An 11,730-nucleotide genomic window follows, 5' to 3' on the forward strand; every position below is an offset into this window, starting at 1 on the left:
TTTTATTTTAATTTTTGTAAGTATTATCGTTTTTATAATTATATAATTAAATAATAATAATAATGATATAATTATAATAATTAAATTACAATAAAAAAAAGTATAGCAAAAAAATGCTACATACTGAAATTTAAAAAAATAATAATTGCAAATTTAAGAAAAAAATTTTTTTATAACAATTGACTTGTTAAAAAAATTTAAAAAATTAGTAGAATAATAAAAAAACACCGGTTGGGTAATATTAATCATTTACATAATTAAAATTGAATTTATAAAATTATATAACATGCAAAAAAAGAAAAACAAGTAAAAAATTTTTAATTACGTTTTTTTTTTTTTTTTTATAAAATTGATGCATTTACATATTTTGTACATTCTTTGATCTTTAAAATCGAAACACACAAAAACTAAAAAAAAAAAAAAAAAAAAATTGATTTTGAAAGGAAAAAAATTATTTTTTTTTTCTTTCAAAAATTTCATTCATTCAAAATTACAAATGGACGATAAATTTATAAACTTAATTACTTCAATCTTCACGTCGAGATAATTTTTTACTATACACCAAACTAGTAAATCGCAATAATTAAAATTGCAATCATTCATTTTAATTAACTAATTAATTTTTTAATAAGTAGTTTTTTATTCTGATTGCCCTCGAATTTTATACATTAATATCAATTAGTTATTTATTTAATTAACTTTAATAATTAATAATTATTATCATACAGTATCATTTTTTTTTTCAATAAATTTTATTATACATATAATTGAAAATTTATGTAATATTATCATTTAATCTCATATTTATTTATAAATTTACATTTCAAGACTTCCAGTCAAAAGTAGCAATTATCAAAAAAAAAAATAAAAAATGGTGATGACGATAATTTTATTAGAGCAATATATCTATGATTTATTGAAAGAATAAAATTTGTGATGAAATTGGAATTACAAAAAAAATATTGCGATAATAAAAAATTATTTTCAAGGAGACTGCAGCCTGTGAAATGAAGAAAACTTCATTTTAGTTAGAATAAAAATGTGCTGGCTGTTTGAATTCTGATATTTTAAATTTAGTTTTATAGAATCCAGAAAGTGACGAAAATTAAAACTTTCAAAACCAATCGTCTAATATTTAAATCATCACCAGTCGAAAAAATTTTTATCTGTTTTTATTTATCCTAATATTGACAAAATTTAAAAGCTTGCGGTCTCCTTTTATAATTTGGAAGTGTATAATTAAGAATCTGAAATTCAAAAGGCTATTTTGCAAAAGTTAATTTTTTTTAGACAAATTAAATTACTTATTCAACAAATTTTTACAAATTATAATCTGCAAAATTCATGCCTACGAAACTCACTTCAGTAAAAAAAAAAAAAAATTGAACTTACAACTATTAAAATTTAAAATAAAAGAAAAATTTATATTATTACAAAACATTCACGAATTTTTTTTTCAACAATCAATAAAATAAAAATTTTGCTCCAAAGTCATAACAAAAAAATAATCAATCATGTTTTAAAAACTACCATTTTGAATTTCAGTTTCTAAAAGTCATTCTTGGACAACGCCCTCACTTTTAAATATCGAAATACTACTATATTACAATATTCAAACAACCAATTAAAAAAAACTAACGTAGATAAATTAAAAATTATTATAAATTATCAATTACTTATTCACTCGAAGCACGACTAGTGGTAATATTAATAATTTTCTGCAAAATCTTTTTCATAATTCAAAGTACTTTATCCCAAAAAAAAACGGATAATTTGTCAGTAACCTCATGAAAAAAAATTTTATCTAACTAGTCTTTAGTTCAAGTTGATGAATTCAACACTAGTAGCGCTGGATACCTGCTTAGAGTGAGTAAGTCCGCCATTTTGAATTATATCTCTCACCAGAAAAATTATTTCTCTCATAATATTCACCTTCTAATTTATAACAAGAATAATTACAAATATTTCGAATCTACTCGGTGGCAAAATTCCAACCAAGTTGTCAGTTTCCTGATCAGAAGAAAAATAAAAAAATAAAATGATCATAAAAATTGACACTTTACAATAACCGTATCAGTTAAAAAGTAGAGGGCGTTACCTAAGAATTCCATGAATATAATTTAAACAGAACTATTCGGGATCGCTCTGTAACGTTTCCCCATTTGTTAAAACAATCGCATCATCGTCAGCGTCATTGTAATCAATAGACAAAATACTTTCACGTCTTTTCTTTTTTAACCTACCGCAGTCTCTGATCTGGTGATGCTGCTCTTCATCACTACTATGTGCACTTTTATCGCGTTTAGTCCTCTCCCGGTCCCCCCTACTGTCAACGGTCCGGCAATCACCCCTGTCTCTTAGCCTGAGGGCGTTAGTAGTCCTAGAGCAGGTCGAGTCATCACCATTTGTTTTATCACCAGCACTACTACTACTACCGCTACTACAACATTTAGCACCCTTAGTCCTTCTCAACGTCCTCCCACTTTTACTCTCATCCTCCTCGTTCTCACGATCAGTCAGTTCCTCGTTCTCGACTTTTATTATCAAAGCCGCGGAATCACTGGAGCTCTCGTCGTTCTCCTGAGTCGCTGGGATCGCCACCTGGTTCTTCAGCGGCGGGGTGCAAGCTCCATCTTCATCCACCTCTTTGTACTCCTCCGGCTCAATCGCCAGCGATTTGCTCATTATTACTTCGTTCTCCAGCTCGTCTTGTTCTTCCTCTTTTTTTATTATCGGCGGCGTGTGAGGGGACAATCCGTTTGACAGATTGTTCTCGTTCGGCAGCGACTTCAGTGCCAAGTTCTCTTGCTGGAGCAGTGTCACTGACTCACGAGCTTTACGCAGCTCTTGCTGCAGGAAGTATATGGTTGACTGCATACCTTCGACGTCTTCGTCGAGGTCTTGGAGAAACTCGTCCAGTTCTAAAAATAATTTTTTTTTTTATTTATCGAGTAAATAATTAAAGATAAATAAATAATTTTTTTTTTTTTAAACAATGAATTTTACTAAATTGCACTGTACTTTTTTAACTATTGACATTTTTAATGATATAAGCTCATCCTGATGTTACACTCATCAAGACCTTTCATTTGAGTACCCACATGCATTTTCATATATTTTTCATATTTTCATATATATAATATATATAAATATATAAAAAATTGATGTGGGTACTCAAATGAAAGGTCTCGATGATTATAATTTCAAGGTGAGTTTATATCTTTAAAAATGTCATTGGCTCACAAGATATTTGTTAAAATGTTCTGTACTTTCTTAACTATTGACGTTTATATGATTATTTTGAAGACAAAATTTTTTTTAATCTCTTAATAATATAGATTTACCTGATTGTGATTTTTTGACTTCTTCACTGAAGCTTTTTTGTAGCGCTAATTCACCTTCTAGCTTTGCAATTCGTCCGCTTGAAATCATGCGTCCTAGATCTTCATTTTCTTGATACAACAGACGGCATTTTGCCATCAAGCGCTTACCAGTATTACTGTAAAATAGCAATTAAAATTTATTAAATTTTATATAGTGTAAATATTTACATAAAACTATAATTTATTTAATTTTTTACAGCTTTGGTTTATTCAAATAAAATGATAGAATTTTTTTTTCAAAAATGCCGCCATTTTGTCAATTTTTTAATTCCTAAAAATCGCCTTTTTTTTAGACAGTCACACTAGTTGTGCCTCTTAATAAAAAAAAAAAAAATATTTATAGATAAAAAATAATAATTCTTACCTATCGGGAGTAAATTTCCATGCACTCAATTCATTCTGCGTGTCTTCCAACTTCGCTTTGGTCGTTATCAACTCTTGGCGAAGCTTTTGTATTAAAATGTTAACCGCTGGGTCCAATAACGCTGATCGCAATGAAGATACTGATGGTGCTTGAGCAGCTTTTAATTCTGTTATTTGACTCTAAATAAAATATATTGTAATTATTGATAAAATTATTTTAAATAAATAAAATAAAAGTTTTTAAATAAACCAAGTCTTACAACATAATCTTGCAACTCTTGTTCCTTGGACGTAAGTCTTCTTACTAAAATTTTTTCACGGTAAGACGCTTCTGTAAACTGCTGACGAAATTTCTCTTCAGACTCTTTTAAGCTCGCCAATTCTCCTGAAAAAATAAAACATATTGAGTTAATAACAGTTCTAAAATATTACCAGTATATATAAATAAAATCAGTACCTTCCTGGGCAGAAGCCTGAGCCTCCAGTATCTCAATATAGGATTCCTGCTCACGCCATTTTCCAGCAAGTTCTTCCTTGCTGGCAGCCTCCAACTGTTGCTCCGTCAACCTGACCCTTCTCGTCGGCTTAGCTGCCGGTGATCTTGGACTAGTCGGCTTATTGACCACTCCACCGGCAACTCCAGCTCCCGAAGGACTTCGTGGTGACAATTGACCCTGCTTACTGTCCCCCGTGCTCTCTTCAGCCATTGTTTTTGTTTAATTATCCAATTGTGGTGTAGTTTAAGCAATTGGTGATTGATCCACTAAGGCTTTTTTTACTTAGCCTTTTTATTTTAATTTCCTAACATTGACCTAAAAAAAAAAAAAATTATTTATGAAAAAAAAAAAAAAAATTTTTTTTAATTTTAAAATTAAATATTTTTTATTTGAGAAAAATTATATAATATTATTATTATTATTATTACCAATAATAATAATAATAATAATAATAATAATATAATCTCTAAAATTGTTATTTTTAAATCTAAATTTTTTTAATGTCTTAAAAATTTAAATTTAAACTTCAATTAATTTTTTGAAAATTAATTATTGTATAAAATTCAAAAAATTTTTTTTCAATTAAAAAAATTATTCTTCAAGTGTTTAAAATAATTTTTTATAAAATTTAACAAGCAAATTTGATTTGAAAAATAATTTTAAAAAAATTGTCTTTTTAATTAATTAAAATTTCTACATGTAAATTTTTTTTTGCTGTAATTTATTTTTTAACATTTTTTAAAATTATTAAATATCTGCTAAATTAATTTTAATATTTTTGAAAATAAATTATTGTAAAAAAAACTATAAAAACAATTATTTAAAAATATTCTGCAAGTACTTACTTATTTTTTAAATTTAAAAAAAAAAAAATTATCAAGTGTCTGGAAATTTGAGTGTAATAATTTTAATTAAAGTAAAAATCTCAATAGCAGTCACTTGTTACTAATAATAATTAACGATAAACAATAAATCGAAAAAAAAAAAAATGAGACGCCATAATTTCAAAATGGCCTCGTAATCATTAACTGGATTAATAACTATGTATTTGGTAAGAACAAATTGTTTGTATGACTGATTAATCTAAATTGATAGCGACTAGACGTAGTTTTTAATTCACTGTGATCATTCAAAGAAACAATTGGATTTAATTACATTATGTGCCGTGATGGTTGCAATAATAATAATGGTGAATTTAAACCAATAATGATAGGTGAATGAATGAAAAAAATTATTCAAGACTGGATTATCATTTAAGTTATTGAGATTCAATTTGACATTACCTGGTGGTTATTGTTAATTATCACTTTTTAATTGTTTTATTATGATTTATTGAAATTATCACTTGGACTGGACTGAAAAAATAACCACATTTATTGTGAGCGAAAGATCAACGACTCACCGGAAAAAAATTTCGTTTACTATTTTCATAGAGATGCCGCTTGCGTGCTGCTCGCTTGGAAACTAGCGCTTACAAAATGGCGCTTACTAAATGTGGGAAAATTTTTTTAAATTATCCAATAGAATTTTTATAATGAAATCAGCTGACATCTGACTTTTTTAATTTTTTTATTAAAAATCTATTATTAAAAACATAACATTGCAGTTTATAGACATTGAAAATTTTTAGCTGTCACTTCACAATTGTTTTAATTTTTTTTAACGAATAAATTATAGCAAAAAAAAAAATAGACTTGTAGAAATTTTAATAAATTAAAAAAGCAATTTTTTTTAAATAATTTTTTTGTTAAAGAAAATCAAAAAATTGTCAAGTGACAGCTAATTTTAATGTCATAAAATTTTTTAATAATTTCATGACAATAAAATTGCTAGAAAAAAATTTGACATATGTGAAAATGAAAAAAAATTATTTGTGAAATTTGTTGTAAGTATTTTTATTAATAAAAATTAAGTTAACCGACATTTAAAAATTTTTGGTGAAAAAATTATAAAAAAAAATTTTCTTTTATCAAATTTAATTAAAAATCATAAATTAATTGGGTAAAATTAATGAAAAATTGAATTTCATAATATTTTAAGAAAATTTAATCGAAGATTAGAAAAAGAAATAAAATAAAAAAATTTTCAAATATGATAAAATTTAAAATATAAGTAATATTAACTCACAGATACAATAACTACTTATTAATAATACAATTAAATTTATTTAAATTATTTATCAATCAAGAAAATACAAAATTTTTTTAAATAACTTACAAACTATTAATTACAGCAATCGTACATAATTACATTAAGCGGAAGATTAATACTATCTGCAATTTATAAAAAACGAAAATCCAAAAAGCATGTTCATAACTTTACAATACTGTCCAATAGTTTCATTCTTCCATCTAGAAAATTGGTTAATTAAAATTGTATAAAAAAGTATGTAAAAATAAAAATATAAATCTGACAATTATGGTTTAATATTTATCTTCATAAAAAATTACTAAATGTCTTCTAAAATTCACGATAAATTATCTAAAAAAAAAAAAACTCAATCATTTTTTATTAATAAGCTTTTTTATAAGCAATTAATTATAGCTAGAATGAAGAAATAGTAAAAAAACTTTTATTTCTTCAACCCAAAAGTTGCCGCGTAACTAAAACTTTTTTTGCCGCCATCTTTGACAGAAGGAGGGTTACTATTCTTTAATGAATCGCTTTCAATAAAACTCATTGAGTTTTTCTTCCTCAGACCTTGAGAATAAGAAGGAAGATATGATTTCTTCTCTTCATTAGCCCCAGCAGAAGTAGAAGCAGTAGCTGATTGATTAGCAAGACGAGAGATTCTAGGTCCTACAGGAACAGCTATTTTAGCTCCAGACGTTGTCGGCCTGGACAGAGTTCTAGTTCCTGGAGCAGCCAACTTACTGGAAGTTGCCTGTGACGTTCTCTTTTGAGCGAACTCCAGAGCTTGCCTCTGGGTCGGTGAGGGTGTTCCTGAGCTGCGTGTTCTTGGAGGTAGATTCGGAGTTGTATTTTGATTTATGTGAACCAATGTTACTGGAGATACTCCCGTCCCGACGGACGACACTGAATTTGGCTTTCGTAAGGAAGAGGTTGTTGTTGTACTGCTCAGGCTGCGACGGATTTCTGACTTTGTTAAAATTTTTGCTACAGAAGGACTCTTGCTAACGGATTGGTTCTTTTTGCGAACTGTTACTGGGCTCTTGTGTCTGTTTGATATTGATGAGCTTCGTGACAAATCCCGTGGTCTCACAAATACATCGTCTGAAAAAATATTTTTTATTATTTTTTTATTTGCGAGAGTGGTATGTTTATAAAAAGAAGAAATTTAAATAATTAGTCAATTTTGAAAGAAAAAAATTTTAAAAAAAATTTTTAGAAGATAAATTTTAAAAAATAAATCTTAAGTTAAACATTAAACAAAAATTTTGAGAAATATTTTATAAGAAATCATTTCAAATTTTGAAGAAAATTATTTTAAAAGATTAAATTTTAAGTAAAAAATGAAGAAATAAATTTATAAAAATTATTTTTTAAAAACAAATTTCAAGAAAAAAATTTCTAAAGGAGAACTTTTAACTTAAAAAATTTTTAAAATGCCGAGGAAAATTTTTAAGAAAGAAAATTTATAAGAAATAAATTAAAAAATTATTTTTTAAAGACAAACTTCAAGAAAAAAATTTCCAAGAAAAAATTTTAAGTTAAAAAATGTTGAGAAATATTTTAAAGAAAGATTTTCAAAAATTCTAAATAAATAATTTTTTAAGATAAATTTCAATAAAAAAATTTTTAAAGAAGAAATTTTAAGTTAAAAAATTTCAAAAATGCCAAGGAAAATTTTGAAGAAAGAAATTTATAAAAAATAAATTAAAAAATTATTTTTTAAAGACAAAGTTCAAGAAAAAAATTTTTAAAGAAGAAATTTTAAGACAAAAAATGTTGAAAAACATTTTTCAGAAAGAAATTTATAAGGAAGATTATCAAAAATTTCAAGTAAATAATTTTTAAAAGAGAAATTTGAAGAAAAAAATTTAAAAAATTGAGGTAACTTCAATTTTCAATCAAAAACCAAAAACACAAACCTCTCGGCGAATTGTTGAATTCAATCGGCGAGCACTCATCATTGATGTACTTAGTAGAGTACAACCTGCGGGCCCTTTCCAAGTAGAACCCAGCTTTCTCAAGACATTTCCCTATCTTGTAATTTCCAGCATCTTCTTCGTCGCTTGGCAAAGAAAGCTGGCCCAAAGAAGAGCAAACAGTAACCGGCGAGCTCGAAATCTTCGGCGGCGACTTCCTCGGCTCTCCAAAAGCATCCTTGAACTCAAAAGTTGACTGTCTCATCAGCACTGGAGCAGATTTCTCCTCGGACGGCTGAGTTTTCAGAACTCTCGGCACGCATGGGTTTAGGGAAAATCTTCTGTCTCTTACCTGCAAGTAAGTATAAAAAATTACTTCAATTTTAATTTACCAATTATCAATTATGATTATACTATTAATAGAAATTACTTCATCGCTGATGCAAAACTCCGGCTGAGTATAGCAGCGCGTTACACCAGTAGACCAGGACAAATCCTGAAAACTCTGCTGAAAACTGCCATCGAAGTTACTCTGAAACCCGAGAGATGTCTCTGCAGCCTGGCCGCCATCTTCCTCAAGCTCGCCATCTTGTCGAGCGTGCTTTCCGTGATTGTTGACCCAGAATATCAAGAGGGCCATCGACTCTCTGAGCTGCGAAACCGTCTCTTTGTCCAGCGGAGGCAGCAAATTACTTCCCGACTCGATGAACTTTTCATCCGCGACCAAGTTGTTGATGCTCGAGGAACTTCCAGTATGAAATGTACCGCTCCCGCTGACGTTCCACAAAGACGCTTTGGTATCTTCCTTCGGACACGTGCACTGAGGGTTTCTGTACTCCAGGTCCGCGCGCATTCCCGAGGCCTCGCACTCAATAGTAACACGCACAAGCTCATTACTACAATTGCTTTTCTTCAGCTCATTAACACTCGAAACTTTATCAAATTTTTTCAGCTGGAATCCCACCGACTGCAGCATGCAGATCAGCGCCGTGGTGTCTGCGTTTACTTCACCATTTTTTAATCTGGCGGATGCAAAACTATCGTTGATATTACTTTTGTTACTCGTTAATGAAAAACGTCGGTGATCACACGATACTCGCGTCTTCCCGGAATTATTTTCTGCTGAAATTGAATCGCTTCCATTTTCTCCGGATGCCTCCATCTTGTCGAGCATGAGACTCACAACTGACTACTGACTATCATCCAAATACTTGCTTTACATGCTAGATGATTGTCGTAGTAATTATCGGTATGTACTAGAGTATGTAAATACTCACAAGTAAACAAAAGATTAAGTATTTAAAAAAATTTTTTTTTATTACAGATTATAAAATGTAAATATAGATGAAGAAATTTTGGAATGAGAATCCTGTTTTATCATTTTTAATTTTTCAATCGGTGGGAATTTTTTTTTATTTCATTAGCTGACATCTAAAAGTTTTTATACTATATTTTATTAAGAGAAATGAAAAAAAAAATTTTTTTCTATATAAAAATTTTTTTTGAACTTAAAAAAAAAACAGAATTTTTATTATACGCCCTTATGGCATCCAAGGTGGCTCCGGGAAGCCATAAGGGCGTATGAAAAAATTTTTTTTCGGAAATTTACGTATTTCTGTCCGAAATAAGCAGAAATGCAAAAAAAAATTTATATAAATTTTATTTTTTAAATTAGAAACTATGTTATCAGTCGTCGGTTATGAAGTATCAGTATAATGATAACTTACCGTTGAAAGATAATCATAGGGACTTTTTTGTTTAGGGAATTTTTTTTTTTATAAACAATAACAATACTTTGGTGGAAGTCGAGAGAAATAATCACCGGTTGGAGAAAAGAAATAATCAATTTATTATTTTTGAGGAGAAATTTTGAATTTAATAAAGATGTTCGCAATTAAACGAATTGCCGCAGCAATTCCGTAAGTAATCATTTATAAATATCCTAAAATATAATTTTACGGATAGTTACTCAATTATGAATTATGTAATTAACCTTAAAATGATAAAAAATTTACTTGTTCAATTTTTTTTTTTTATTTAATTTTTTAAAAAATTAAGAAGAATTTTTAAATCTTAAATTAACATTTATTTTATAAATTTTATTTTTTTTATATTAATAATAATTATTATTATTATTTATTTATTTATTTTTTTTTTTTTTTATTAATTGGAACAAAAAATTTTTTTTTTCAGGCGTACAGGAATAGTTTTACGAAAGAAGCATACATTACCAGACCTACCATACGATTACAAAGCACTCGAGCCAATAATCTGCGCAGAAATAATGCAGCTCCACCATTCCAAGCACCACGCCACATATGTTAACAATCTGAACGTCGCTGAAGAAAAATTAAAGGAAGCGGTTGCCAAGGGAGACGTTAACACCCAAATAGCATTGGCTCCTGCTATTAAATTCAACGGAGGCGGGCACTTGAATCATTCTATCTTCTGGAACAATTTATCACCCAGTTCCAGCAAGCCCGATAGTAAATTTCAATTCCAAGCTAATAAATAAATTACCGAAGTAATAATTAATGATAAATAAAAATTGCAGCTGCACTGATGAAGAAAATCGAAGCAGACTTCTCGAGCTTAGACGAAATGAAGAAACGTTTGTCTGAATCAACAGTCGCTATTCAGGGCTCCGGATGGGGTTGGCTTGGATACAACCAAAAGGAAAAACGGCTCCAGATAGCGACTTGTGCTAATCAAGATCCACTGCAAGCCACCACTGGCTTGGTCCCGCTTCTAGGTATCGACGTTTGGGAACACGCTTATTACTTGCAGTACAAAAACGTCAGGCCGGATTACGTTAAAGCTATATTTGATATCGTTAATTGGAATGATGTCAGTGCTAGACTTAAGCAAGCTGGCGGTTCATAAGTAATTTTATTATTATTATTATTATTATTATTATTATTATTATTATTATTATTTTTATTTTTATTAATACTAATATTATATACCATGATAAACTTTTATAGATTTGAATAAAATTAGTGAAGGTAAAAAATTATGAAATTATTTTAAAATTTTGAAAGAAGAAATTTTTAATTATTTACAAATAATTTTCAAGTAGCTTAAAAATTTTTTCCCACTGTGAGATTTCGTCAAAAATATCTCAGGACTTTAATGTCTAGATTAGGTCGCGCCCTCTACCTTTTTAACTGATACGGTTATTGTAGAGTGTCAATTTTTGTGGTAATTTTATTGTTTTATTTTTCTTCTGATCAGGAAACTGAGAACTTGGTTATAATTTTACCACCGAGTAGATTCGAAATATGTGTAATTATTCTTGCTATAAATTAGAAGGTAAATATTATTAGAGAAATAATTTTTCTGGTGAGAGTTATAATTCAAAATGGCGGACTTACTTACTCTAAGCAGGTATCCAGCGCTACTAGTATTGAATTCAACTTGAACTAAAAACTAGTTAGA

At 28.5% G+C, this 11,730-nt stretch overlaps 3 protein-coding genes across 4 annotated transcripts; 1 reads left to right on the plus strand and 2 right to left on the minus strand.

Moving 5' to 3' along the window:
• Window positions 1–887: 887 nt before the first annotated feature.
• On the minus strand, window positions 888–5,677 carry Fl(2)d (Pre-mRNA-splicing regulator female-lethal(2)D). Of its 2 annotated transcripts, none has more exons than XM_074251355.1 (6): window positions 5,527–5,677; window positions 4,204–4,558; window positions 4,007–4,131; window positions 3,748–3,926; window positions 3,345–3,499; window positions 888–2,921 (listed from the first exon to the last, which is right to left on the minus strand). In XM_074251355.1, the coding sequence occupies exons 2-6, from the start codon at window positions 4,451–4,453 to the stop codon at window positions 2,131–2,133; spliced, it is 1,500 nt and encodes a 499-aa protein (XP_074107456.1). In that variant the 5' UTR covers window positions 4,454–4,558; window positions 5,527–5,677; the 3' UTR covers window positions 888–2,130. The 2 variants fall into 2 exon arrangements, with proteins under 2 accessions (XP_074107456.1, XP_074107458.1); XM_074251357.1 differs by lacking the exon at window positions 5,527–5,677 and adding an exon at window positions 5,089–5,180.
• Window positions 5,678–6,385: 708 nt separating this feature from the next.
• On the minus strand, window positions 6,386–9,487 carry LOC141532921 (uncharacterized). The gene is made up of 3 exons (XM_074251556.1): window positions 8,723–9,487; window positions 8,296–8,644; window positions 6,386–7,477 (listed from the first exon to the last, which is right to left on the minus strand). Exons 1-3 carry the CDS (start codon window positions 9,464–9,466, stop codon window positions 6,816–6,818), a joined length of 1,755 nt encoding a protein of 584 aa, XP_074107657.1. The 5' UTR covers window positions 9,467–9,487; the 3' UTR covers window positions 6,386–6,815.
• Window positions 9,488–10,062: 575 nt separating this feature from the next.
• Window positions 10,063–11,305, plus strand: Sod2 (superoxide dismutase 2). The gene is made up of 3 exons (XM_074251557.1): window positions 10,063–10,211; window positions 10,486–10,778; window positions 10,847–11,305. The coding sequence occupies exons 1-3, from the start codon at window positions 10,177–10,179 to the stop codon at window positions 11,173–11,175; spliced, it is 657 nt and encodes a 218-aa protein (XP_074107658.1). The 5' UTR covers window positions 10,063–10,176; the 3' UTR covers window positions 11,176–11,305.
• The last annotated feature ends 425 nt before the right edge of the window (window positions 11,306–11,730 follow it).

This window comes from Cotesia typhae, unplaced genomic scaffold (genome assembly GCF_013202065.1).
Source record: "Cotesia typhae breed Kobodo isofemale line unplaced genomic scaffold, CoteBio_Ctyphae contig_69, whole genome shotgun sequence".
In the NCBI taxonomy this organism is placed as follows: Eukaryota; Metazoa; Arthropoda; class Insecta; order Hymenoptera; family Braconidae; genus Cotesia; species Cotesia typhae.

Bases quoted from the DNA above. Each gene is read 5' to 3' on its own strand.
- LOC141532921 (XM_074251556.1), bottom strand. From the start codon at position 9,466: ATGCTCGACAAGATGGAGGCATCCGGAGAAAATGGAAGCGATTCAATT. The intron at 8,645-8,722 runs GTAATTTCTATT...ACTTACTTGCAG, and splicing joins AGTTTTGCATCAGCGATGAA to GTAAGAGACAGAAGATTTTC. The intron at 7,478-8,295 runs GTTTGTGTTTTT...ATATTTTTTCAG, and splicing joins ATTCAACAATTCGCCGAGAG to ACGATGTATTTGTGAGACCA.
- Sod2 (XM_074251557.1), top strand. From the start codon at position 10,177: ATGTTCGCAATTAAACGAATTGCCGCAGCAATTCC. The intron at 10,212-10,485 runs GTAAGTAATCAT...TTTTTTTTTCAG, and splicing joins CGAATTGCCGCAGCAATTCC to GCGTACAGGAATAGTTTTAC. The intron at 10,779-10,846 runs GTAAATTTCAAT...TAAAAATTGCAG, and splicing joins CAGTTCCAGCAAGCCCGATA to CTGCACTGATGAAGAAAATC.